We start from the raw sequence: 15,439 nt of genomic DNA, 5'->3' as shown, positions 1-15,439 counted from the left end.
CTAAAGGACTCTTAACCATGTGCTGCTCCGCGTGTCATATCCCTGATGCTTCCGTTGAGGAGCTTGTTCTGGTTTACTGAATTTTCGTAGTCAGTCTACCCAAGCTTTTTCTTTGTGCTCACTTGGTTGTTGAGTGGCTGAATCCTAAAAGGTACATGTACTGTACTTATCAGTATGCAGTGATGCTAATTTCAGCATTCTCTGTGTTTTGAAAATAACATTGCTCATTGAAGCAATCGTGCTTATCAAAGACACATGTGCCTGGAGTTAAGGCACACGTGCCATTTGCCATTAGCAAATTTTTTGATAGGTACAACACTCTCTAAAACTCTTGACAGGTTATTTTACTTTATTTTTTTTTAATTTTTTTTATTTTTTTGACACAGAGTCTTGCTGTGTCACCCAGGCTGGAGTACAATGGTGCAAACTTGGCTCACTGCAACCTCCGCCTCCCAGGCTCAAGCGATTCTTATGCCTCAGCCTCCTGAGTAGCTGGGATTACAGGTGTGCACCACCACACCCAGCTAATTTTTGTATTTTTGGTAGAGATGGAGTTTGGCTATGTTGGCCAGGCTGGTCTCAAACTCCTGGCCTCAAGTGATCCACCTGCCTTGACCTCCTAACGTGTGGGATTACAGGTGTGAGTTATCATGCTCAGCCAACAGATTATTTTAAATTATGAGTGCTAGTTAGTATTTTTGGGGAAAATTTTTATTTATAAAATGTCAAGATGATACTTTAGAGAATGTTTATAAAATCATAAAGAAATTATGCTGTTTTTTTTTTCTTAAAAAAAAAAACCCCTTCAGTTGTATATTTTAAAGAGACTTTACTATAGCAGCCATTAGTCAAATTAAGATTTTGGTTATTTCTGCTGAGGTGGGCAAATTGCTTGAGCCCAGGAGTTCAAGACCAGCTTGGGCAACATGGCAAAACCCTGTCTCTACCAAAAACACGAAAACAAAATTAGCTGGGCTTGGTAGTGCATGCCTGTAGTCCCAGCTACGCAGAGGTTGAAGCAGGATTGCTTGAGCCCAGGAGGTGGAGGTTGCAGTGAGCCGAGATCGAGCCACTGCACTCCTGCCTGGGTGACACAGCAAAACCCTGTCTCAAAAAAAAAAAACCAAAAGAAAGAAAAAAAGATTTTGGTTATCTCTGATATTTAAGAAAAAATACATTATTGATTCATTAAAATGTAAACTTCCTCACTTGGCTATTACATGTTTCAACTTTTAGAGAGAGACTTTTTGTAGAAAGAAAAGTGTCACAGGCCCTATAAAGTTACACAGTTTGTACAAATAACACAGCACAAAGTGTCAATAGCTGGTCAGTGACTAACACTACCTCATGTCCATGAGTAGCCATGTGGACAGTTGAAAAGCCCATGGACACTGGAATCTTGGGTTCAGATATCTCCGTTACTTGCTAGCTGTGTGACCTTGGGCTGCTTATTTATCCTGTTGAGTGTCACTTGCCTCCTCTATAAATCAGGAACAATGAGACTCCTACATCACCAGGTGAAGTATCTTGGTGTGGAGCGCACCCACCTTGGTCAGTGTGGGGCTCTTAAATTGCTTTTTTTTTGTTTTTTTGGAGACGAGTCTCACTCTGTTGCCCAGGTTTGCATGCAGTGGCACGATCTCAGCTCACTGCAGCCTCCGCCTCCCGGCTTCAAGCGATTCTCCTGCCTCAGTCTCCCGAGTAGCTGGGATTACAGGCATGCGCCACCATGCCCGGCTAATTTTTGTATTTTTAGTTTCACTATGTTGGCCAGGCTGGTCTCAAACACCTGACCTCAAGTGATCTGGCCATCTCAGCCTCCCAAAGTGCTGGGATTACAGGATTGAGCCACCGCGCCTGATTTTAAATGGTTTTTGATGCCATCATTCTGTTCACTTTTCACAGCATTCTTGGGAAATGGACTCAGTGAGGAGACCAAATATGGAGGCCCTGGCTAAGTAACTGTCCAGGGGCTCACCTCTAGGACGTGGCAGTGCCTGGACTAGACCCAGGCCCCCTCCTCCCCAGGAACGCTCCTTCATATGAGGGCCATGCGTTTCAGTATAAATATGTGTGAAGAGAATTTTTAAAGCACACTTTTATTTTTCATCCCTTTTAGCCAGAAAATTGCATTCTTATTGAGTCTTAGACCAAGAATGATCCTCAGTCATTTAGATCATAAAATTAAGAAATATTTACTTTTCCGTAGAAATATTAAATGATTATAAAAATTATGGCACCCCTATGTTCCTAAATGGTGCTTTATTAAAAATGTAAGGCCGGGCGCGGTGGCTCAAGCCTGTAATCCTAGCACTTTGGGAGGCCGAGACGGGCGGATCACGAGGTCAGGAGATCGAGACCATCCTGGCTGACACGGTGAAACCCCGTCTCTACTAAAAAATACAAAAAACTAGCCCGGCGACGTGGCGGGCGCCTGTAGTCCCAGCTACTCGGGAGGCTGAGGCAGGAGAATGGTGTAAACCCGGGAGGCGGAGCTTGCAGTGAGCGGAGATCGTGCCATTGCACTCCAGCCTGGGCGGCAGAGAGAGACTCTGTCTCAAAAAAAAAAAAAAGTAAATATACATTCTTTTCTGTTTTCAGTCTGCATTTGAAGTTTTTGACACCGTCAGATATTCTGGATTTAAATGATAAAAAGCGTTAGGCCAAAAGGAATTAGTGTCCCTGAACTTAAAAACATCTAATAGTCTCTCTCCCCTTGTCTTTTTACTAGACATGTGCCTATAGTTTGTTCATATGGAATAGACTTTATGCTTCAGATGCAAAGTATAACGTACATAACAGTATATACTTAGTTTTTCAATCATAGATACATGGTGGAGATTTTGTACATTAAAGATATTGCTTTAAAAGCCTAGTGTACCGATTCTCCAAGGAATTACATCTTAGTTATTTTGAAAAACATGTGTCCTTTTACATGGAAGACCTCTCCGGCACTTAGAAATTTCAGAATAGGGGAAACCTAGAGCCATTGAGTAACATATCCAAGATATCTTTGAGATAAGTCAATGTCTTCCAGGGTTTTCTGTGGCCCTTCATTGACTTTTATCTTGGAGCTTGTCTTGGAGCTTGAGGGAGTTTTTCTTGTTTGTTTGCTTTGTTTTGTTTTTAATGGATGTGAGCTGGGAGCTTGACCTAAGGTCGGATGTCCATCTCAGAGGCAGGGGGCGCCATTTGCCACTCTGGCAGCCGGAAGCCCAGCCTTCCATTGCCCAAGTCCACTTCCTGGTCCTTGTTTCTGCAGTGTGTGACCCAGGCCTGGGCCCACTGAGCTGAGGATGCCTGCATGATTGTAAAGCTGAGATGCACGGCACAGACTGTTTCTCTGCTTCACTGGCTCCCCCATTCATTTTCCATAACATCCATTGTTGGTTGGGTGTATCTTTATTTCTGTCCTCCAAACTTCCTTGTAGCCTCATTCTATCTTAGTATATCTTTGGGCCATTTGGACAACCTTATGCCTAGAGATTTGGAAAAACCATTTTCACTTTGTTTCAGGCTTTGTTTGTGAAGTGTCTGCTAAGTTTCTCTTCCTTCCCCTTTGAAATACTGCTAGACATGACATTCTGTGTCCATGAAGTATAAATTGGATTTCTGAGCAGGAGGGGTATATATATTAAATCTCTTTGAAAGGAATCTTTCCTCTTTTGCTATAAATACGAGTTGCCATGATGTAAATATATATTTGACACTTGCTGAAGGAAACTGTAACTCTTATTGACGCTTTAGACAAGAACCGGCAATCTTAAAACTGTCACAAAATTCTGGATGCTGCCAACTTATCTTAAGGCTCCCTCAAGATGTTCATTTATATTTGGGGATGTAAGCACTCTGAGTCCAGAAAGCTAGGCAGTGCTCCAACAGGTCCGCACAGCAGAATCGCACACTCCCATCTCTATTCACTTGTCTTAGAATTAGTCACTCGGGCTCTCATGGTGCCAAAAAGAAGAATGAAAGTGGAGACAGGCATTTAAATTTGTTAAGTACAGTGAGAGTCCTGTAAGTGAATGCTCCCCCGAGGTGTAAAAAATTGGCTTACTAGGGTAACAGGAAAGGAGGTAAAACTGAAGGCCAAGAAATAGAAATAGAAACATAAATAGAAATATAGTAGCTTGTCACTACAATAGATACAGAACACTAGCAACTTAGGGTGGCCCAATCTGAGGACTTAAAGGAACAAAATAGCCATGAGTGTGAGAGAGATATATATACTATTGTATTATACACAGATACACACACACACACACACACATACATACACACAGTAGTTTTGTTTTTTGTTTTGAGACAGAATCTCACTTTGTTGCCCCGGTTGGAATGCAGTGCTGCGATCTCAGCTCACTGCAATCTCCACCTCCCAGGTTCAAACAATTCTCCTGCCATAGCCTCCTGAGTAGCTGGGATTACAGGTGCCTGCCATCAACACCCGGCTAATTTCTGTATTTTTAGAAGAGACAGGGTTTCACCATGTGGGCCAGGCTGGTCTCAAACTCCTGACCTCAAGTAATTCACCCGCCTCAGCCTCCCAAAGTGCAGGGATTTCAGGTATAAGCCATCATGCCCGGCCTATTATTTTTAAACAGTATCTTATTCTGGGTTGATAGATGATGACAATGATGGTGATAATAATGATATCTTCCAAATATGAGATTTCATCTGGTATGTCACAGATTACTTTGTCTAAGTAAGGAACTATGCACAGATGACCTCTTAGGGCCCCCATCAGTTATTTCCTGCCGGGATTGGGTTCAAAGTTTTATCATTTAAATAGAGAGTTGGCCAGGTGCAGTGGCTCATGCCTGTAATCCCAGTATTTTGGGAGGCCAAGGCAGACAGATCACTTGAGGTCAGGAGTTTGAGACCAGCCTGGCCAACATGATGAAACCCTGTCTCTACTAAAAATACAAAAATTAGTTGGGTGTGGTGGCACATGCCTATAATCCCAGGTACTTGGGAGGCTGAGGCAGGAGAATTGCTTGAACCTGGGAAGCAGAGGTTGCAATGAGCCGAGATCGCACCACTGCACTACAGCCTGGGCAACAGAGCAAGACTCTGTCTCAAAAAAATAAAAATAAAAATAAGGTGTTTAATTTAGAAAAGGGAAAGAGGCCTCTTCTTGAGAATTTTCCTTTTTGTTTAGAAATGCCCAAAATTTGTCATGCCTTTGGTATTTCAAGGGCTAAGAATTTGGTACCTAGAAACATTATCTATTCCAAAAACTTATTCCCCAGTGAGCGGTTGTGGTATGTGGAAAGCACATTCTGCAGAATTGCTGAGATGGGTGTGTCACTGGGTCTCCCTCTACCTGATTTTTTTAAAATGCTTTGTGGGAAGTTTTAAATGATTATAGTTAAATCTACTTATAAAATTTGAACATACTAGTGTTTTGTTTTTGTTTTTGTTTTCAAACAACTATAGAGGTGAATGTTTGCTGAAGCCATCCAGCCTAATATAGAACCACACCCAACTGGTGACAGCATTCAGCCAGAATCCACTCCTTGGGAATTCAGACAGCTACTCCATAACCTCTGAGAGGCTTTGATCATATTCAAGAAGTGAGGGGCTTCTAGAGGCACTGGCCACCAGAGGGTCTTGTTAATAGAAAGATTTTAATCCCTGGACAAATGTCTAATTCTAATAACCTTAAAGTTTGTGTCCTGCATATGCAGATATTTTTGTGCGTGCGTGACACGGGCTAATAATGATAAAAACTGATTTAATGGGGGTTCATTTGATTGTGTATTATAACCAAAACCTATGAGAACTTTCCTGGAAACATCTGATTTTCTACAAGGACAGTGGAGGTTGATGTGAAAGAACAAAAGCACGCAGCACTGTGGTTCAGAAGCAGTAGCAAAAGTTGAGACCCGGTGTACCTTCTATCGAGAAAAGACCATAAGAATGATTCTGTTTTTCAGTTATGGATTACCCTTATTAATAATTTCTAATGTTCATAGGATTAAATCATTTTTCTTCAGTGAAACAATTAAATTGGAGCTGTCAAGGATTGGCTGTAATGGGGAAGTTATAAAAGGGGTGATCCCGGTGCTGTATGCAGTAGGTCTTTACTTATCATCATCAATAGGTTCTTGGAGACTGTGATTTAAGAGAATTGATATATTAAAATAAGAGTCTAGTTTTTCCCCTCAACAATGTTGTGATGAAACTAGGTTGAAATAAACAACGTTCTTCAAGGACCTGCTGTATGTTATTTTGCTTAAAATTGCAGTTTCCAATAACCTATTGATGTTAAGTGAGGACTTAACTACACTAGCATCTAGCTTCCTTTAATTTAGAGATTAGAGAAAATTGATGGTGAATCTTGCCATGGTGCTTGCTAAATTAGGCCAATAAATAGCTGTGGAGGTAATTAATTGGCCTCCTTCAATCATTCATTCACAGACATTTATTAAGCACTTACTCCTGGCCAGGCGATACACTGAGCACTGATGATGATAAATGAGACCGAGTTTTAATTCAGCAACAGGTTTAAAACACTATTTCCTTCTAAATGCAAATCAAAATCTTCCTTCCCCTGTTTTCCTCTGTGTTTTTTATACTCATTTTTTCCTGATGTGAACTAGTTATTTCTCTTTAGAAGAGGGTTAAATGAGATAACATTTTTATAAATTAGCTTAATAGGTCAATTGTAAGGGATGATATTTCACAATTTTGGGGAACTAATATATGACTTAAATAATAAAGTCAACATTATAACATATTTGGGGCTGGATGCTAAACCGACTCTTGAGAAGAAAAAACAGAAGTTTCAGAACACCAATAACCAAAAGCCAGGAATGTAAATTCAACTCAGTAACAGACACAGATCCCATATTTGGAATATCTTACTGCCCATTTAGTGTAGATCTATACTCTGGTTACTTAAAAATGTATATGCTGAGACATTAAAATTCTCTTTTTTTTTTTTTTTTTGAGACGGAGTCTCGCTCTGTCGCCCAGGCTGGAGTGCAGTGGCTGGATCTCAGCTCACTGCAAGCTCCACCTCCCGGATTTACGCCATTCTCCTGCCTCAGCCTCCCGAGTAGCTGGGACTACAGGCGCCCGCCACCGTGCCCGGCTAGTTTTTGCATTTTTTAGTAGAGACGGGGTTTCACTATGTTAGCCAGGATGGTCTCGATCTCCTGACCTCGTGATCCATCCGTCTCGGCCTCCCAAAGTGCTGGGATTACAGGCGTGAGCCACCGCGCCCAGCCAACATTAAAATTCTCTTAAATGTATTTTAGAACTCTAAAAATTGACATCTTTCACACTTGACTGGATAGATTTAGAAAAATTTGCCCTGAAGCAACTGGCCAGAGCTCTATTTTCTGATGATCTATGATTTATTTAAAATTATTAGTGTTAATAAATAAATAAATTGAACTTTATCAAAATTTTTAAACTTTTGTGTTTCAAAGAATTCCACCAAAAAAGTGAAACGACAGCCTATAGACTGGGAGAAAAATCTTTGCAAATTCATATTATTTCTGTTAAGAGACCCGTATCCAGAATATATAAAAAGCTCTTACAACTCAATAGTAAAAAGCAATTACCACTACTAATTTATTGAGCTTTAATAGTCCTACATCTTCTGGTGTCTTCCTGAGACAAATGTTTGCCCAGACATAGGGTAGGAGGACAATTTAGGCCAGTTGAAAATCTCTTTCTAATTTTGCACAAGCTGAATCAGTTCATCCCGGCCATTCTCCTAGTCAGAAGGGAGTGATGGTGGGTATGGTGGCACTTAAGGCTTTTGCAGCCACCTCTTTGCTCTTTTCTGGCCTGGTCCCTGTTCTCTCCTCCAAGTGCACCATGCTGTCCAGACAAGGTGGCCAGTCCTGTTGCTCCCCTAGACCACATCCTTCTCATGACATTCCAGCCCTTTCTCATGACATTGCAGCCCTCTGGAATATGGACTTCCCACCCTCCCATTCACCTGCCCTCTCACCTGGTGAGCTTACTCTTTGATGCCCAGCTCAAACCTAGCTTGAAGAATTGGTGGTACCTTCATCTGAGTGTCATAGCATTTTTCTTATACCTCAGAGTAAACAATTACATGTCATTATATGGTATTTAAGTCTGTCTCCTTAGATAGCCCCTAAGTCCCTTGAGGACAGGGAGTGTATCTCATTCATCTATTTGTCCTCAGTAGTACTCAGTGCCTAGCCATAGTAGGTGTTCAATAAATGTTTCAGTGATTGAATCATTGGCCTGGGTGGAGCCTCATCTTTGAAGTGAAAGGTGGGGAGAGGTATAAATGGTTGCGAAATACCTGGCTGATACGGGTCTGACTCTATCTTATATATTTCAAAGTGAGGAAAACAGAAACATGCTGCAATTGAAGGCACTTTGTATTCCTAAGGGGAAGGACTTGGTGACCACACAGGTTCCCAGACTTAACCTTCAGATTGGAGAAACCTCTGCTAATTGCCAGCTGCTGCCATCATGCTTGAGAGTGATTTGTATTTGGGTTTGCCTAGCCCGCTCCTTTACACGCTTGGGATTTAACCATCTGACAACTGATCCTGAATCCTGAGCAAGCAGCTTTCCATCCCTTCCAATGTCTCCTCCCTCTAATCGATTTGCTGCGAGCTCACAGCTTTCAATGCATGCCATTGGAATGACGCACCTGACCGCTAGCTGCTTCTAACCCAGCTCCACCTGAGTTCAAATCTCTGTGACGGAAAACTAAACCTGATATCACCTTTGCAAGTCAAGTTGATAAATTGAGTTTGTTTCTTTTGTTTCTCCTTTTTGATGAACCTCCTTCCGGTCTGTTGTTTTGAATTTTTATTACGCTTGCTTTGTTTTCTTTGTTTCTCTCTCCCTTCTCTCATTTTGTTTTTTCCATTCTTCTCATTGGAGGCAATGAGCCGTCCAGCGGCCGGAACTCCCCTCTCCCTTACCGGCCAGACAGCCGCCCTCTAACTCCAACTTACGCTCAGGCCCCTAAACATTTCCATGTTCCAGGTAGGAGCTGACACAGTCTGTGTCTTGGTGTCCTGTCACAGTGTAGAATGTAGCCTTGTAACCTCGTCTCGTCTCATCTCTCATGCTCTTTTAATTGGGATGCACAGTTAACAAACCCTAAATTGCAGGATCTGACCTAGGGGGCCTTTCAAAAGTTTTATGTGTTAAATGCCAGGATTACCTTGAAGGTTTATGTTTTCTCAAATAATTTTTGAAGAGTGTGGGTGATGGGTAAAAGCAGTTGAGTTGTTTTGTTTTGCTTTTTAGTAAAATTTTCATTGTACCATTTGATCATTGCCTTCTGAGGTACCTTTCTGTGGTTTGCTGTCATTGACTAATTATAGCAATGGCAACCTAGTTATCTTCTCGTCCAAAAGATTGAACCACAGTATCACCTGAGAGAATACTTTTCTATTTCCTGTTTTTCTCTAACGTGGAGACTTTCTCCAAGGACTTTTCAGAAAGATGTAGAATCGGGTGAATTGGTTGGTCTTTCTGCAGCGCATCATAGACTAGCCACCTCCACAGCCCATGAAGATATCTTGCAATTTAGGCTTGGTGCTGCAAGCTTTGCTCTAGTAGTCACAAGCATTTGCTGTCATAATACAAATAGTAATTTGACATCAGAAACTGAAATAATCAGAGCCCATTAATATCATATCTTAATGTTTAGAATCAGCTCACTTTGTAAGGACAGGATTAGCTGTCAGAGGTAATACTATTATATTTCTACCAGCAGTTTATTGTTTTTTGCTTTGTTTAGCTACTGAAAGTCGTTTAATAAATTACCCACTATATTAACGTAAGTGTACATATTTAGAATCTATAATCATTTTTTTTCTTTCACTTCTCAACTTAATAAAACAGAGGAAAGTTCACTGAGCTTTATATCACTTAGTCAGGACTGTCCTTTCTAAAAACGTTTAATTGAATCTTGAAAATTAATGTTCTATATTTGGGATTTTTCACATAAAAATGCCCCACCAAGATATAGTGCCCACGGTTCTGGGGAAACAGAAACCTTTTGAAATTTCCTGAGTATTTATAGTTAAAGCAAAATGGTTCCATAATCCAATGGGGTCTTGTAAAATATATAAATAGTGTTTCGCATCTCTTTTCTTTTTCATTCATTCATTCTTTTTAAAAAAAAAATTGGCCTGTATAAATTAGGATTTGTTGAACATCCCATCAGTACACAAGGCTAGCCTTGAACATAAAAAGTTTCTATGTCTTTTTTTTTTAAAAAAAAAAAAAAAAAACCTTTTGATTTTTCTACATTGCTTTCCACTGTTCCACTCATTAGTTGAAAAGTAAATTGAGCCACTGGTATCTACTGGGGGCTCAATTTCTAGACAGTAGCAATTTGGGGATTTCCCCCAAACTGGTTATGTCTTTCTCACCATAAGAGTACCTCCACTGCTTGCATTTCTTCTTGTTTTAATCCCACTTTCAATGAAGTGTGTATTTGAAATAAATGGCTCATGAGTTAATCACATCTTTATATATCCTAAGATGTATTACAAAGGCTTCCATAACACTTGCATATAGTAAGCCACTCATTTCTATAATTTTTCTTCCAATAAACTCAATCTTTGTAATACAGAAATTAACCTTCTGGGTTATTTTTGTTCAAGATCTTCAGTTTGATTTGCCGTTTGGTTGATCTGTTTTTCCCATCGCTGAACTGGTTCCCATAATCACACACCTTTGCTTTTCATTTCCACAGATCAAGGGATCAACATTTACCGAAAACCACCCATCTACAAACAGCATGGTAAAACCCGCTTTCCTCTGCGTAGCTTTTAAATAGCAAAGTCAGCTGAACTTCTCCTTGCTGTCCTCTGAAAGGCTTTTCCTGCTGCTGCTTTTGAGAGTAAAACTGGTGCATCCAGCATATTATGCCTTTCTGGTCTACTAAGATGTAAATATTGTGAAATTGATTTTCCTGGATGGAGAGCACTTAGCTTGATTAGAAAGCTTCTAACTTGTTTCTGAGCCCATCAAACCATGTGTCATTCCATTCCTAGAGAGGGGGAAGTACTGGTCACACAGCAACTCACAAACATCCTAGCAAGACTTTTTTATATTTTGCCATCAAATATAGTCACTCTTTAAAATAATTTTGATGAGACTAATTTGAACTAGTGAAAAATCAGCCACCTAGAAAAACTAATTTGACTGAGCCTACATCAACTTGGCTGTCCAGGTCTCCGGTTTCTTATTGGGTATGAAGATGTCTGCACAGTGGAGTGGACAGGATACAAGCTAACACAGAGGTCGAGGCCCTGGTCCCACTTTCTCCCTGAATGGCTCTGTGACGTCATTTCTCTGTGCTTCAGTTTTCTCTTCTGTAAAAACCAGTTAGTTAGATCAGTTTGTCTCTGAACTTCCTGCAAACTAAGAATCACTAACGTGTATGTATAATTCAGTTTTCCTTTTTTTAACTCAGAAACTCACATGACTTTATGTAAATCACATTTTCCTCCACCGTTATTAAGTCTCTATAGATATATTGACCATAAATCTTTGTGAAAAGATATCCAAACCTGGTCTTCAGGTGATTTCAGAAAATTCTACACAGATTGTGCCTGGAAATTTGAAGGCTGCCTTTAGAATCCAGCTGACGTACATGAGTCCTTAAGAGTTAGGATAACATGAGGCCAGGTGCAGTGGCTCACACCTGTAATCCCAGCACTGTGGGAAGCCGAGGCGAGTGGATCATTTGAGGTCAGGAGTTCGAGACCAGCCTAACCAACATGGTGAAACCCTGTCTCCTGTATTAAAAATACAAAAAAAATTAGCTGGGCATGGTGGCACACACCTGTAATCTCAGTCACTTGGGAGGCTGAGGCAGGAGAATCACTTGAATTCAGGAGGCAGCGATTGCAGTGAGCTGAGATCACACTACTGCACTCCAGCCTGGGTGACAGAACGAGAGTCTGTCGCCCCCCTCCAAAAAAAAAAAAACAAAAAGAAAGAAAGAAAAGAAGGAAGAATTAGGATGACGTGAAAATCAAATAACATTGAAAATGCACAAGGAAAAAACTTTTAGGCCAGAATCAGGAAGACAAAGAGAAATGTATGTATCATAATGGTTCTAGAGCTTTGATTTTTTTTCTCATCTTTTTTTTTTTTTGAGGTTTTAAACCATACGCTTGCTTTTTAAGTTTGTTAACATTGTTTTTGTTTTTGTTTTTTATGGTTTAATGTCTTTCCACACACTCATTAACATGTGAATGTTTAACTACTGACTTCACCAATTCTAATGCGTAAGTACTGTTTGAAGTCATCCTTTTGTTATTAATGTAAGAATAAAATTATCAGAGTTTGATGTGTCAACTTAGAGACTTTGAAAAATCCTATCTTTAGGTCCTCCTCTCTGAACAAAAATAATCAAATAATTAAAATTTAAGGAGATTGGATAATGTTAGATTATTTGTTTGGAAGGAATTAGTTGACTTCTTTTCATAATATTTACTTTGACTGAAGTCTTTCAGTCTGTTGTAATTAATTAAAAATAGCCCAGCCAGAGCAGTGCTTTCCAAGGGATGTTTTTGCAAAACAGCCATTCCATGCCAAAGAAATAGTTGTTATGCCCAAAACTGGTGTCTGTGCCCTGATGCATTTGAGAAGGGCTAGATTTAATTAAAGTCACATTTGTTCTTCATAATGCAGAACTTCTGAGAACTTCTTATATGCTAACATGTTTTGTCCATCTTTAAAAAGGGGATTTTGTATGTAGTGTTTTCCAAGTTAAAATGTTTTTCTCATGAGGTTAGAGATTCAGAGAAACACTGTTTAATGCCTGGCCAAGACTTTACCTCCTAAATTGGGCACAGTGGCCTGCACCCATAGTCTCAGCTACTTGGGAGGCTGAAGTGAGAGACCCACTTGGGTGCAGGAGTTAGAATCCAGCCTGCACAACATAGCAAGACCCTGTCTCCGAGGAAGGGGGAAAGGACTACCCCTTTGTACTGGGTGACCTTGGTTGAGTTACTTAAGCAAATTGAGACCCAGAAGGTTACTCAAAAAATGGAGGACTTAGAGCTGAAGATTCAAAAGGTTATTTCCAGATTTTAAATATGTAAGCCCAGAAGAAAACAGTTATTGAAGGCATTATAAATACATTTTGAAATATTTAGTGTCATCCCTGGCCAATTTGCAAAATTAGCCAGAATCAGGGACTGTCCATTTAACCTGGTTTGTTTTGCTCCATCTCTGTAGGTTAGATTTGGGGCTCTAAGCTGTGACTCCTCCTCTAAGCAGAGCCATTAAGAACTTTGTGAACTAATATTGCTGTTAGTTTGGCTTTTGTTGTTTTAAAGTTGGATACCTCACTTGTGTGCACAGACCTTTGAACAAAACAATGAGTGGGAATGGTAAACATAAGTTTCAATGCCAAATTCCTGCAAGCTGAAAGTGGATTTTCCAATTTCCATTTCTCCTAGGACTCAAGGACACATGTATTTAGTATATAAGGATTAGAATGAAGTGGACCAGACCAGATGTGGTGGCCCACGCTTGTAATCCCAGCACTTTGGGAGGCCGTGGTGGGCAGATCACCTGAGGTCAGGAGTTCGAGACCAGTCTGGCCAGGAGAAACCCTGTCTCTACTAAAAATGCAAAAATTAGCTGGGCATGGTGGTGCATGTCTTTAATCCCAGCTACTTGGGAGGCTGAGGCAGGAGAATCCCTTGAACCCGGGAGACGGAGGTTGCAGTGAGCCAAGATTGCGTCACTGCACTCCAGCCTGGGCAACAGAGTGAGACTCTGTCTCAAATAATAATAATAATAAATAATAATAAAAGAATGAACTAGACCAATATATTTGTGGCTTCTTGCCCAAAGATGCAAAGCCAGCCGACCCTCTAATGATTAACAGCTGCAGTCAAGTGAGAGCATCATGCTTTCAACTTAGCTCTTTAATTTTAGATTACTAATTACTCTAGGAGAGTGTTGTCCACTGGAACTTTCTCTGAGGATGGAAATGTTCTATATCTGCACTGGCCAGGACAGTAGGCACTAATCACATGTGACTACTGAGCAATTGAAATATGGCTAGTGAAACTGAGGAGCAGAATTTTAATTGTATTAATTTTTTTTTGTTTAAATAGCCTCATCTAGCTCGTGCTGGGCAGCACTCTAGAATAGGATTTTTCAGATGTAGAACATGTGTAGGATGAAGCTTTGCTTCGGACGTAAAGTAAGGAAAATGAGTTGACTTGTCAATAGGTACCTCTGAGTGACTGGGCCATGGATAATGGTAATAAACAGAACTTTCTGGAACTGAAACTTTTGCCAGAGAACAAGAAAACTATATAAGTGGGGCTGTACCACCATTGTCTTACAGACCAATAGCTAAGCACCCCCTGATTCCCATCTAGATGCAGCTGCCTTGGCAGCCCAGAGCAAGTCCTCAGAAGAGATCATCAAGTTTTCCAAGTTCCCAGCAGCCCAGGCACCAGACCCCAGCGAGACACCAAAGATTGAGACAGACCACTGGCCTGGTCCCCCCTCATTTGCTGCCGTAGGTATGCAACTGTCACGGCTAAGTCAAAGGGACAAACTGCTAAGAGAGCTCAAGATGAGATGCTTAAAAACATGCAAGAAAATGTATCCTATCGTGAAGATTTTTAAGAAAAGTATGACCAAGAGATAGCATAGTGAAAAGAGCTAACGTGGTATTAACTTGTTGTACAAAACGCTTAAAAGTTACAAAAACACATCCCCCAGAGTCTTGTTCTAACCAAACCCACTGGGATCCAGAACTGGTCTAAAACCAATGGTTTGCATGGGCTCTCAGAGTTAATATTGCAAAATCAATAACTCTGTTGAACATAGTTGAGCCAAAGCCTTATAGCAAGAACATTGTTCTATATAATTAGAGTCTAGTGGGTGAATTTACCAAATGTTTGTAGAAGCATGACTTCTTTCAGTTAAATTTGTTTTAGACTATTTCTGGGTTGTAGTTATAATTCTTAACAACCAATCTTAACACTGAAGCACTTACATTTTTCTTGTGAGATCACGTTCTCCATCATGAAAAAGGGCTATTGCAGAGTAGTGGGTGTTCTGAAATATTACTTCTGTGAAGTTATGTGATTTTACATCTACCATTTTCATGAATTCTGTGCTAAAATGTCATATTTCAGCTGTTTCATTCTTTGCTTCATGCTTTGCAATTATGTCTGTGTCTTTACTATATTGTCAGTAGTGAACCCACTCGGTCTAAAAAGAAGTATTAGCAAACCCAGAAACTAATACTGAAAATTTAGCGAGTCAGCTTTACAAGGATATGATTTTATCACACTTCTGTTGACAACCTAAAAGGCCTTCAATTTTCCAAAATGTCCTAATCTTCATTGTGCTATTTTTTATCAAGATATTTTTGGAATAACTTTCACAAGCAATACGAGTGGATTTTAAATCAATTGATATTTATAGAAAGATT

At 40.2% G+C, this 15,439-nt stretch overlaps 1 protein-coding gene across 10 annotated transcripts in view; it reads left to right on the top strand.

Moving 5' to 3' along the window:
- The window catches only part of ABLIM1 (actin binding LIM protein 1), a 251,805-nt gene that overhangs the window by 220,163 nt on the left and 16,203 nt on the right, over nucleotides 1-15,439 (top strand). For 4 of the 10 annotated variants that reach the window (XM_025395749.1, XM_025395745.1, XM_025395748.1 and 1 more), the window contains 2 exons: nucleotides 10,715-10,762; nucleotides 14,379-14,519. In XM_025395749.1, the coding sequence (XP_025251534.1) occupies nucleotides 10,715-10,762; nucleotides 14,379-14,519 (189 nt within the window). Of the gene's footprint in view, nucleotides 1-8,883; nucleotides 8,989-10,714; nucleotides 10,763-14,372; nucleotides 14,520-15,439 lie in introns of all 10 variants that reach the window. The other 6 variants (XM_025395744.1, XM_025395741.1, XM_025395747.1 and 3 more) reach the window with 4 other exon arrangements.

Source organism: Theropithecus gelada, chromosome 9, assembly GCF_003255815.1.
Source record: "Theropithecus gelada isolate Dixy chromosome 9, Tgel_1.0, whole genome shotgun sequence".
In the NCBI taxonomy this organism is placed as follows: Eukaryota; Metazoa; Chordata; class Mammalia; order Primates; family Cercopithecidae; genus Theropithecus; species Theropithecus gelada.
Note: the sequence above shows the minus strand (reverse complement) of the source record. Positions and strands in the feature narration are given on the sequence as shown.